The 13,516-nt window shown below is 41.5% G+C and overlaps 1 protein-coding gene across 2 annotated transcripts in view; it reads right to left on the reverse strand.

Annotated features, from left to right (window-relative positions):
- prmt3 (protein arginine methyltransferase 3) overlaps window positions 1-13,516 on the reverse strand; it is a 108,217-nt gene that overhangs the window by 24,468 nt on the left and 70,233 nt on the right. For both annotated transcript variants that reach the window (XM_021606802.2, XM_021606801.2), the window contains exons 14-15: window positions 2,401-2,451; window positions 1,753-1,840 (exon numbers count right to left, since the gene is read on the reverse strand). In XM_021606802.2, the coding sequence (XP_021462477.2) occupies window positions 1,753-1,840; window positions 2,401-2,451 (139 nt within the window). The remainder of the gene's footprint in view (window positions 1-1,752; window positions 1,841-2,400; window positions 2,452-13,516) is intronic.

The following is a 13,516-nucleotide window of genomic DNA, read 5'->3' on the forward strand; positions in this document are numbered from 1 at the left end:
AACAGTCGTAACCTCCTTGCATCTGCAAATACCCATCCCTTACTTACGATTCAGTACTACACAAATTGGTTTAATTATTTATTTACTAGCTAATTAACTGGGAACACGGGATAAACATACACACTTTGCATTGGTTATTGACTGGAGACTTAATACGCTGAAAACAGGTCCCTAGCGGAATGACAACAACATGGCTGCTTGTTAAAGAAGAGATGGAGGTAGAAAGAGAGAGGGACAGAGACACTAAACATTGGTATTCAGAAACTACTCTCACTTACAGTAACCATATACTTTGCACACAAACCGCCGCCCACTTTGAGTAAGAAATCATTAATGTATTTACGTGAAATGCCTGGGTTTTCCGGGGATCTCTTGGTGGACAGGGCAGCCTTGGGAAGGGGGTGGGCCTTTTCGCTTTTCGCGGCAAGGCTCTGATTGTCCAAAATGGTTCCAACAAGTCTTCTACTGTTGTCTTCCTTTGTAGTTGTCCGGTATCCGGTGAATTGTTGTGTTGTCCTGAACAGAACTACAGAGTTGGGTTTTCCTTACTTTCGCTCTTGAAGATGCTTCTTTGAAGATAGGCTAGCCAGCCGTGTCGATGCTTCCCCAATGGTGTGATGAGAGTAGCATAATACGATGGTTTGAGCAGAGTAACAGAATGGTCCTACTTAAATCCACTTTTGAAGATACTTTACTTAGGACAGCTAATCAGCCTTATGAGTGATTGTCCGGGAGGTGAATTTTTCGTCTCCACCTCGTGTTGAGATTCAAAGTTCAAAACACTTTAAAGGTGAAGCAGCAGCTTCACGTCTTTCTGGTGTGATGTGTTTTTTTCCGTAACCCATCATTTATACAGTTTGCTTAAAAAGGGGCAGTTCCGGCAGGCTGGCACACTCCCTGACCTTACTCCGGGCGGTAGCTACTCACTGTGCAAAATTATAAAACAATGATCTCTTATTGCTTCTCAAATCACATCTCTCTCTTAACAAAAACACTTTCATCATCGGTCATATTACATCCACAACGCAGAGTATGAAAACCTCATACATGTAGTGGGTATACTTTCAAGTTACAGTATTTCCATTTTAACATTTTCAATGACATCACAAAATAATGAAAAATGACAGTCGCCTCGCACCTTCCCCATGTTCTACGTTAGAAATATTGTTCCAGTATTCGCTTTTGAAAGTGTTAGAGTTTTAGTGGGAAAATGTCTGTTGAATCAAATTACATTCCTTTGCTGAATCTTGAGAGTTCAGACCTGAATCTTCTCCCTTGATTTACAACAGGGCTAGAGTTGATAACCCCCCCTAGTTCTTTCCTTCCCCCCTCTAGGGTGAGAGGGGGTCTGATTGAAGTTATTTATTGGAAACCTGATCTATTTGGATTCTCGTGGACAGTCATGACAGCTATAAGATAAAGTTTTACATTGTGTTTTTGATGACTGACTGATTAGTTTTGATCTCACTCTGTCTCTCTATAGGTGACAGATAACTAGCGTTGCACACCCTGACTACATCAGCACCACTGACAGATTACCTGGCTCTCAGTATGATGTTCGAGGAAGATCGGCGTGTAAAAAAATAACATCACAGGTGACAGCTGGGATTGAAGATGCAGTGCACCACAATAGACATAGAGAGACATGTCCATACAGGCACAAACATGCAGGCCCGTGTGCACACACACACACACACGTACATCCCCACACGCACACACATTCAAGAAACCAGTGCTGTAATGGAAACTGACCTGCTTGTACAGGGATGGGATTTTCTAGCAGGAATACTGTCTGCTTCCAATGCGTCTTGGTGACCTGTGGCCCCGTGGAGAACATCACCTGTGATTCAAAAGCAGAACATGTTATTTAGTCTTGGGCAACAGCAATCAACATGAATTAACAACTCATTCCATTGTGACACTTCTATTTCTGTGTTCTACTCATAGTCTTCTAAAGACTAGATGTACTTCATTTTTATTTTACCTTTATTTAACTAGGCAAGTCAGTTAAGAACAAATTCTTATTTTCAATGACGGCCTAGGAACAGTGGGTTAACTGCCTGTTCAGGGGCAGAATGACAGATTTGAACCTTGTCAGCTCGGGGATTTGAACTTGCAACCTTCCGGTTCCTAGTCCAACGCTCTAACCACTAGGCTACCCTGCCGCCACATTATGCTCACATTGTAGGTAAAATAGGACGTGCAATTAAAAGACTTGTCGGCACGTCCCTCGCGGAGCTTGGCATTGGCTGTTCCGAGTGGCCAGCTCCGGTGGGTGCTTACATCAGCAATCAGGAAGCGCCCCGGTGTCGATTGCCTCCCAAGGATGTGGGGAACGCCAAATCGTGAATGTAAATTGGGTGGCTGTTAAAAACGGAAGGGACGCCGCATGCTGCTTACCTTGTTGCCGCAGTATCTGTCGAAGAAAATGTCAAAGTAGCCCACGATGGCCTGGAAATGAAATATGAGAGGGTTGTTAGAATGTGATATGACAACACCACCGGGGCCTTAGGGCCCTGGTCAAAAGTACTACACTATGTGGGTCATTCTACAGAAGTGGTTAAAATTGTTTGAAAACAAATATGTCTCCAAGCTTAGAACATTTATTGAGATCATGATTTATTCTAATTAATTTTAAGACAATAACAAACATATTGTTAAATTAAGATATTACAAAATCATTGTTCAGATACCCATTCGTATTGACAGTCAAAAATGTATTTTTGAAAATAAAAATATTTTTTGGTAATTTTATAACACTATTATTTCAATAGAAAATCTTGAACTAGTTAGTCGTTTTTGTTTAATTTTTTGTTTCTCTGAAAGTATTGTCCCCACTTTGGATGTTATTATCGAAACACATTAAAAGACTGAAGAATGAATGCGCTTTAAGCCACACACCTCAAATCAAATAAACTTTTATTGGTCACATACACATGTTTAGCAGGTGTAGCGAAATGCTTGTTTCGATACAATTATAACCAGGAAATGGGATGCACCCCTTTCCATCATGACCATATAGTGAGATGTCTGTCTCCCAACACTTTAAAGAAAATTAGTGAAAAATTTGGTAAATCTTTATGTATGGTTTTGGGACTACAATATATATTGAGGATGTAAAACTGTCCAAATGTAGAGCTAGCTAGCCATATGCTAGCTATGGGGATACATTAATGTCCAAAATAAGTCTAAATTGTCAAAACCAAAATGGTCACAACCATTTTTTTTAAGCTTCATTTCGGTTATTAACATTATTGTTTTGTTTATTGATTCTTGATTGTTATTTCTTTACATTTAAAGAAAGAAAAAAACTGTCTTTTACTTTTCCCTGGAAGTCAGAATAATGCACAGCATTGGACAAAACCTCTCCTTTGGCCCCAAATGGAAAAAGCTACACAGTGGACAAGGTCCTGACCTTAATCCCTCCCCCCACAAAGGTTACACAGCGACACAGTGTACGACGGAGTGCGCGAGAAGCTTGGTCTGTGAATACAGGGAAATGTGGCCATGGGTCAGAGCCTGATGGTAAAATGCTGAAAAGACTCTTACACAACCTGGAGGCGTGTTGGGTCATTTTCCCGTTGAAAAACAAATGATCATCCCACTAAGCCCACTTTGGGCTCCCGGGTGACGCAGTGTTCTAAGGCACTGAATCTCAGTGCAAGAGGTGCTGGTTCGAATACAGGCTGTATCAAATCCGGCCGTGATTGGGAGTCCCATAAGGTGGCACACAATTGGCCCAGCGTTGTCCGGGTTAAGCCGTTATTGTAAATAATAATTTGTCCTTAACTGACTTGCCTAGTTAAATAAAGGTTCAATAAAATAAATAAGCCCAAACCAGAGGGGATTGAGTATCACTGTGGTAGCCATGCTGGTTAAGTGTGCCTTGAATTGCCATAATATGGACTTGGTCTTTTACCAAATAAGGCAATTTGCTGTATACCCCCCCTAACTTGTCACAACACAACTCAAACACATTAAGGAAAGAAATTCCACAAATGTACTTTTAACAAGGCACACCTATTAATTGAAATGCATTCCAGTTGACTACCGCATGAAGCTGGTTGAGAGAATGCCAAGAGTGTGCAAAGCTGTCATCAAGGCAAAGGGTGGCTATTTGAAGAATCTCAAATATATTTTGATTTGTTTAACACTTTTTGGGTTACTACCTGATTCCATACGTGTTATTTCATAGTTTTGATGTGCTCACTATTACTCTACAATGTAGAAAATCGTAAAAATAAATAAAAACTCTTGAATGAGTAGGTGTTCTAAAATGTTTGACCGGCAGTGTATATCTACGTCACAGGATATGGACACCAAGGTAAACCAAACTACATTATTTATTGAGTGGGTGCTAAACCTTTGGCATCCTCCCACAGCTACTGTGTGGGCAGTCGTGGCTCGCTGTGGAAGGGCAGAACTCAATAGAACCAAGGGTCCCCTCTCTGCAACCTCCCATCTAAAAACAACATGGAGCCTTACATTTGGCTGAGTCGACACACGGTGGTCCCATGTGGTACACCTCACCTCGTCTGAGGCCTGTCGCTTCACAAAATAAATAAATTACTTTTTGGCTGTCCCTGATAATACTGGGCATATTTTGCTGACCGGCTAATACCGGTGTGTTACACAAAATAAGCAATGTCGGCTTTTTAATGTGGTGGCTACTAGGTCTAATTCGAACACAGCCCGTGTATTGTAAAGTAAGAGTCATTTCATGATGAAAATAAACCCTTGTGTGTGTGTTTGTGCATATCTTATTGTTTGTATTGCTCTTAAAGGGTAGGCCTGTGTGTATATGTAATGCCGTGGGTATTCTTGAATGGTATGTGTGTACAGTATAGATGCATATTGCACAGCCATTTGTGAATAGATCATCATTTTGTAATTACACTATTTCTATGAATTCATGGTGGGTGTTCATTTCAGACTCAAATACATGACTGAGCCTTAAGCTATAAACAAACACTTGAGTGAAAAACAATTCACGTAACTAAACAAATTGAAATCTCTCTCTCTCTCTCTCACACACACACACACACACACACACACACACACACACACACACACACACACACACACACACACACACACACGGCCTGGAGGTGACTGTTCTCTTTAGATGTGTGAGGTAAAAACGACCCCCTCAGGCCAGTTTTCCTCTTGTTTCTCCCCCAACTGAAGGAAGAGAGTCACTATCAATCTCTAGAGCGCACTTGTAGTGGCAATGATGCAGAACTAATAGCTTTTAATCCTGCCGCAGCTGACAATTTGGATGCCGGTTCTCGCAGACAAAGAGGACCAGAATCAATGCAAGGGGAGAGAAAGAGCGAGCCATGGGAGGGAGATATAGACAGGAAAAGAGCATGGCAGAGAAGGAAAAGAGAGAGGGAAATAGAGAGACAGTGAGTGTGAAATAGTGAAGGAGTCATGATAGCTTACTTCTGAGAGGGTGGTGGTTGAACTTGGTGGGCCATGAAGCTAAAATATCCCTCGGGTACAGCAATCCTTGAAATGAGCAAGACATTATGCTTAGTATTTACACCACACATCAGCATTAAAGGTGTGGTTCAACACTCCCCGCTCAGGAATTTCAAAGCAAGAGTGAATGTGTGTCCCGAGAAAAGGAGGTTGGACACACACAAACATACTGGGGGTCCATACTTCATAATCACTGGGCCGTCATCGACTCCATGTTCCACACACTCAACGCTGCGTTCTACAATCAGCCTTTATTGATTCAGACAGGCAGGGGCGGGAACCTAGCACTAGCACTGAGCCAGACTGGGAGAAACGTCCCAAAGTGGGAAAAAGGAGCATGTCAACCCAATGCAATTATGGCTTTTAATGAACGCCACAGGAACGCTCAGTCGCGAGGTAATTGGGAAATTAGGCCTAATTGCTCGTCAGGCAGAGCGGATTCACCTCTCGCTGGTATTTGGGGTAGGGATCAGCCTCGGCTCTCGTCGCCGTTGACAACGCCTCATAAGCGGGATTGATTGTCACCTCTGCGTTGTTTTCAACTTTTTCGATGGGACAGAGAGAGGAAGTCCATTAAAACAATCAAAGAAATGAAACTTACAAACATCTCAGATTTTGTTCTGTTTGGAAATGTCTGGTGAGTTGAGGTTTCAACGTTATAAAGCGTGAGATCACAGGTTGCATTGGCAGCACTGAACCCAAGTCTCTAGAATGTTTAACTTTCATAATCCTGACAAATACACTCTGCCTGAACAAAACAAATCAGCAGTCTCTTAATACAGACAACTAAACCTTAAACCTGATAAATATACTGTCTAAAACTACTAATGACGAATTGCTCAACACAAACTACTAAAACTAAACCTAATTTTTGTTAACAATGACTGCCTTCATTCCAGACCATAGGTTGGCCTTCATTCAACTGAATAAGAGGACTGTTGAAATTGAGAAGTGAGTTAGACTAGGCAGGTTAGTCGCAGTGAAGCTCTGGGAGCTCCGTAAGATAGAAAAAAATCTTGACTTTATGATCCATATAAAAAAAAAATGTTTAAAACACTAGAAGGAATCAAAAGATCTTCAGCTCTGGAAGGGACTGAAAAATAATTACTTACTCGGAATACGATTACAAAAAACATACGATACTGTTTAAATTCTATTAAAAACTCTTACAGATACTTTATTTCTGAAAAATGTAATAGCATGTCCCGTACAGAAAGTAAAATGGAAGAATGAAAAAGTGAAAAGGAAACGCTGGGATAAATAGGCTTAATTCCAGCTTAATCAGCTCAAAGCTTCAAAACTGTAACGTGAAACACCAAAGACTGAAGCAGAGTACAGGCTTAGTTAACCATGGTGGGTAAGCCAAAAATAAGACCCCCACGAGGCTGCTACACACCAATACTACAGCCCACCCACCTCTGCATAGGTTAGGGAGAGAGAGAGGGAGGGAGAGAAATAGAAGGCGAGAGACAGAAAGAGAAGGTGGGAGAGAGGCCAGGAGGGAGTGAGAAAGGGGGACGTTGAATGAGAGAGGAGGACTTATGGGGGGGGGACGACACACAAACTGCGAAAATGGGACAAATCAAATGAGCGCTTTTTATTTTCATCAGCGTTTAGCCTTCGGCCCGGGATCTGTCAGGGATAAGTGATGACAGCGGGCTTTCCGGCGGCCCGCTCTGGAATGCCGCCACATTCCGGACCCCCGTTCCCAGGGAAGAGGGAGAGAAAATTAATAATTATCATCACGGATAACACCAACAGGGAGCAATTCATCATCACTCCCCTTTTGCCCGACCGCGTGTCGGCACGCCACGTGGCTCGACCAGATACTATTATACAGCAGGGGGGAGGAGGAGTGTGAAAGGGGGAGACGGGGGGAGTGGAAAGGGGGGGAAGGGAGGGAGATCTAATACGCTTTTGATGGGGTTTATCCAGGCGTGGAGGCTTCCTCCACAGCTAACTCACGGGAGGGTTAGTGTGAATGTGCCCCTCCTCCTATCCACCCCGCTCTCCAGGCCCCAGTCTGCTTGGTGAGTAGTGCTGAACACAGCGCACCTACCTCCCTACTCTACTCAGGCCTGCTCCCATCTCCCACTGTTCCGCCGCAGTGCCTGCACACATACACACACATTGGGTAGAGAGCAGGAAATGTGCGACTCCAGCGGCTCTCACACATTCTGAAGTGAGTATTGAGGAGAATGAGCAGTTTGTACTAGATTAATACTTGGACCAACAATGTCAAATTATTTAGTGATGTGTGCATAACCAAAATGAAAATGTCTACTCTACTGGACCATTTTAACAAGATACACATTAAGTTATGTTATTATTCAGTTGTCCTTTCAGTTATTCCCCATACTTGTTTCAACGATTTAACACTGTACTTCATTATTCTAATGACAGGTGTGTATAACGTGGGTGTTCAGGGTGGCCAAACAAATACGCCAATCGCCAATTTTTGTTCTTGACAGATCATTACGAATAACACTCTTCAGAAATACAGCCCATTCGGAAAGTATTCAGACCCATTTACTTTTTCCAGATTTGTTACATTACAGCCTTTTTCAAAAATGTATTAAAGTTTATTTCCCTCAACAATCTACAGATAATACCCAATAAAGACAAAGCAAAAACAGGTATATAGACATTTTTGCAAATGTATTAAAAATGCAAAACTGAAAGATCACATTTACATAAGTATTCAGGCCCTTTACTCAGTACTTTGTTGAAAGACATTTGGCAGCGATTACAGCCTCAAATCTTCTTGGTTATGATAATACAAGTTTCTCCCATTCTTCTCTGCAGGTACTCTCAAGCGTTGTCAGGTTTGATGGGGAGTGTCGCTGCACAGCTATTTTCAGGTCTCTCCAGAGATGTTTGACCGGGTTCAAGTTCGGACTCTGGCTGGGCCACTCAAGAACTTGTCCCGTAGCCACTCATGTGTCGTCTTGGCTGCGTGCTTAGGGTCATTATCCTGTTGGAAGGTGAACCTTCGCCCCAGTCTGAGGTCCTGAGCGATCTGGAGCAGGTTTTCATCAAGGATCTCTCTGCTCTGTTCATCTTTCCCTCGATCCTGACTAGTCTCCCAGTCCCCGCCGCTGAAAAACATCCCCACAGCATGATGCTGCCACAACCATGCTTCACTGTAGGGATGGTGCCAGGTTTCCTCCAGATGGGTGGCTTGGCATTCAGGCCAAAGAGTTCAATCTTGGTTTCATCAGACCATAGAATCTTATTTCTCATGATCTGAGAGTCCTTTAGGTGCCTTTTGGGCTGGCATGTGCCTTTAACTGAGGAGTGGCTTCCGTTTGGCCACTCTACCATAAAGGCCTGATTGGTAGAGTGCTGCAGAGATGGTTGTCCTTCCCCAGACCTGTACCTCGACACAATCCTGTCTAGGAGTTCTACGGACAATTCCTTTGACCTCATGGCTTCGGTTCTTGCTTTGACATGCACTGTCAACCTTATATAGACAGGTGCGTTGCCATTCAAAATCATGTCCAATCAATTGAATTTACCACAGGTGGACTCCAACTTGTAGAAACCTCTCAAGGATGATCATGGAAACATGATGCACCTGAGCTCAATTTCCCATAGCAAAAGGTCTGAATACTTATGTAAATAAAGGACCAGGTTTTTATTTTTAATACATTTGCAAACATTTCTAAAAAACAGTTTTTGCTTTGTCATTATGGGGTATTGTCTGTAGATTGATGAGGGAAATGTTTTTTAAATCCATTTTAGAATAAGGTTGTAATGTAGCAAAATGTGGAAAGGGGAAGGGGTGTGAATACTTTTCATATGCATTGTATGCTATGTGTGAGGCATGGCGTTTCCTACACCCTACAGACATGCAAAAAACATACAAAAAAATATCCCGAACCCCCCAAAGTGTATTTATTACAGATGTGGCCGATGGTTGAGGCCTAAAAGTCTAGATGACCTTTAATAAATTCAACAAAGTTGTCAATAGTGACCCTCAAATAACAGAGAAATATGACCAGTGCCTTCCGTTTGAATATTCAAAAAAGGTATTGATGTAATTAAAATAAAAACGAGGGAAAGCTAACTCTTACAGTGACTTTTTCCACATTTTGTTGTGTTACAGCCTGAATGTAAAATTGATTAAATTGAGATTGTGTCACTGGCCTACACACAATACTCCATAATTTCAAAGTGGAATGATGTTTTTTAGACATTTTTACAAATTAATAAAACATTTAAAGCCGAAATGTCTTGACTCAATAAGTATTTAAACCATTTGTTATGGCAAGCCTAATTAAATTCAGGAGTAAAATACATTGCATGGCCTCACTCTGTGTGCAATAATAGTGGTTAACTTGTTTTTAAAATGACCATCTCACCTCTGTACCTTACAATTATCTGTCAGGTCCCTCAGTCAAGCAGACTTAGACACAAAGCCCACAGACTGCAATACCTTGCTATGTGCGGATAGTATGCATCCCCTTCCCCTCAAGAATGGTCTACCATATAGCCAGTTATGCAGGGTTAAACTAATCTGTGGCCACAAGACAGATCTTAACAGCAATGCAAAAAAAAAAACGACAGATGCATTCTAAATGAGAGGCTACAAGGACATAATATTGATGCTGCAATGATAAAAATATCTTAAAAAAAACAAAAAACAAGAGAGGAAAAACTCAACCAAAGAAAAACGCAACCATTCGGAGAAAATGAAAGCCATCCTGAAAAAGCACTGGCATATTCTGCAATCAGACAACAACAAAAATCACACACCTCTTCAAGGAACCCCCACTGGTGGTCTATAAGCGTGGTCACAATATTAGAGATAGCTTGGTGAGATCTGACATACCCCCTGAGCCCACTCAGACACATTTGACACCCATTCCAAATGGGAACTACAAATGTGGTTCATGCGCACAGTGCAATAGCACTACAAAAACATCCTTCAGACACCCAAATACAGGTTGACAAATGTTAGGGATATCATCTCAATGAAAGAGCAAGGGCGTAATCTATATCATCACCTGTTCATGTGGAAAAGCCACGTAGGACAAAGAAAAAGACAATTAAAACAACGCATAGCTGAACACCCGCAGCTCAATCAGGTGTAAGAACATTGACTATCCAGTAGCAGGTCACCATCCAATCTCCTCCCTCAAATTGAGGATGTTGCTCTACCAAGGAGAGGAGGTAACATCGAGATCCTACTACTACAAAGAGAGGCTTACTGGATATCCTATCTAAAAACATTGACCCCTAGTGGTCTGAATATTGACTTTGATCTCAGGTCCTTCTTATTTTTTTGTTTCACCTTTATTTAACCAGCTAGGCAAGTTGAGAACAATTCACCCTTTTTTGAACAAGACTTATAATTTGATATATTCTTTCTACAGCTTATTAGGGTACACCTAATATGTTCCCCCAGTTGATGATTCTTATTATGCATTAAGGTTCAACCAAAAGATTACATGTGACAAATATAAATGAAATAGGAAACAATTAAACATGTGAAAGTGAATTAAACAATAATGTATGCTGATGCTAATATTATGTACAATATTAAATTATGTTTGTATATGATAACCTATATATATCATATGCCTATATATATGCCTAATAGCCTATATATTTCATATGCCATAAACTATTGTTTTTTAACAGTTTCACTCAATTCATTCTAATTAACTTAATCATTATGACACATGCCCCACTATTGTCATTGGTTGCACTAATTGAACTGTTTGTCTACATAACCTGGTTCAAGAGTTCATGACATCACCCTGAAGGAGGCACAGTGACGCCGAAACGTTGGTGATTTACCCCCAAAATTACTGTCCGTTTATATATGGATTGTGCGACTCAATTTTTATAGTTTACTAGCAATGAATTTCAAACACAGATTCAACCACAACGACCAGGATCGGATTCACAAAATACTAATTACAAATAAATAAAAAGTTCAAATAATGCAATTCCTCAAAATGTTCTTAGGAATTCATCGTTTTTAGGAACATCTTTCTTTTGAACTTAGTAAATATCTTTCGTGGCATTGACATTAGCGATGTGCTTGAAACCAATGGGATGATAGGATTTGGCCCATTTTATTGTATCTATTTTTTTGCTTTATGTCTCAAGAATAAAACATGTTTAGTTGGCTCGCAAACACTTTACACACACAAAAAAACTATATTTTTCACAAATTATAACCATCAGACAAGCTACAGCGAAACCAAAAATGGATAACCAAGGAAAGTGCAATAAAAACTAAAGCAAATAAGATCTTGAAGTGATGGTGGAGGAAATAGCAGCCAGGAAAAGGTTGCTGTTGGGGAGACTTGATAACTGCGGGGTCACTGCAGAGACCAAAAAGAGAGGAAAGGCGAGAATGGCCGAGTCGGTCTATGCCGTCGGGTTTTTAAATGTTTTATTTAACGAGGCAAGTCAGTTAAGAACAAAGTTTTATTTTCAATGACGGCCTACCAAAAGGCCTCCTGCGGGGCTGGGATTAAAAATGTTAAATAAAGATATAGGACAAAACGCACATGACGACAAGAGAGAGCACCACAGCAATACGTAAAGAGAGACCTTAAACAACAACATAGTATGGCAGCAACACATGACAATACGACATGGTAGCAGCACAAAACACCGTACAAACATAATTGTGCATAGACAACAGCAAAGGGCAAGAAGGTAGAGAGAACAATACATCACCCAAAGCAGCCACAAATGTCAGTAAGAGTGTCTTTGAATGAAGAGATGGAGAAAAAAACTGTCCAGTTTTAGTGTTTTTTGCAGCTCGTTCCAGTTGCAATCTGCAGCGAACTGAAAAGAAGAGCGACCCAGGGATGTGTGCACAATGTGGGTCCTTTAATAGAATGTAACTGGCAGAACGGGTGTAGTATGTGGAGGATGAGGGCTGCAGTAAGTATCTCAGATGGGGGGAGAGGGGCCTAAGAGGGTTTTATAAATAAGCATCAACCAGTGGGTCTTGCGACGGTTATACAGAGATGACCAGTTTACAGAGGAGCATAGGGTGGCCGAATGGTAAAGAACATCTAGCTGCTCGAGAGCACCCTCCTTACCTGACAATTTATAAATTATGTTTCCATAATCTAGCATGGGTAGGATGGTGATCTGAATCAGGGTTAGTTTGGCAGCTGGGGTGAAAGAGGAGCCAAGTCCAAACCTAACCTTAGCCTGCAGCTTTGATATGTGCTGAGAGAAGGACAGTGTACCGTCTTGCCATATTTCCAAGTACTTGTATGAGGTGACTACCTCAAGCTCTAAACAGAGGAAGTAATCACACTGGTGGGGAGAGGGGCATTCTTCTTACCAAACCACATTACCTATGTTTTTGAGGTTTCAGAACAAGGTTAAGGGCAGAGAAAGCTTGTTGGACACCAAGAAAGCTTTGTTGTAGAGCATTTAACACACAATCTGGGGAGGGGCCAGCTGAGTATAAGACTATCATCTGCATATAAATGGATGAGAGCGCTTCCTACTGCCTGAGCTATGTAGCTGATGTAAATTGAGAAGAGCGTGGGACCTAGGATCGAGCCTTGGGGCACTCCCTTGGTAGGTAGTGGCAGCACATGTTCTGACTTAATGCAGTTCACTCTTTGAGAGAAGTAGTTAGCAAACCAGGCCAAAGACCCCTCAGAGACACCAATACTCCTTAGCCGGCCCACAAGAATGGAATGGTCTACTGTATCAACAGCTTTGGCCAAGTCAATAAAATAGCAGCACAACATTGCTTAGAATCAAGGGAAATGGTGACATAATTTAGGACCTTTAAGGTTTGAGTGACAGATCCATAACATGAGCGGAAATCATATTGCATACCAGAGAGAGTACTATAGACAAAAACAAAGCCAGTCAGTTGGGTATTAACAAGTTTTTCCAACACTTTTGATAAACACAGCAAAATATAAATTGGCTTGTTAGGGTCAGCATGGCAAGGGACAGGGAAGCCGTAAACAAGAAGTCGGCTGCTAAGAAGAAGGGAGCTGAAAGAAGCAGGGAGTTGAAGACTGGAGGGGGGTAT

Source organism: Oncorhynchus mykiss, chromosome 6, assembly GCF_013265735.2.
Source record: "Oncorhynchus mykiss isolate Arlee chromosome 6, USDA_OmykA_1.1, whole genome shotgun sequence".
In the NCBI taxonomy this organism is placed as follows: Eukaryota; Metazoa; Chordata; class Actinopteri; order Salmoniformes; family Salmonidae; genus Oncorhynchus; species Oncorhynchus mykiss.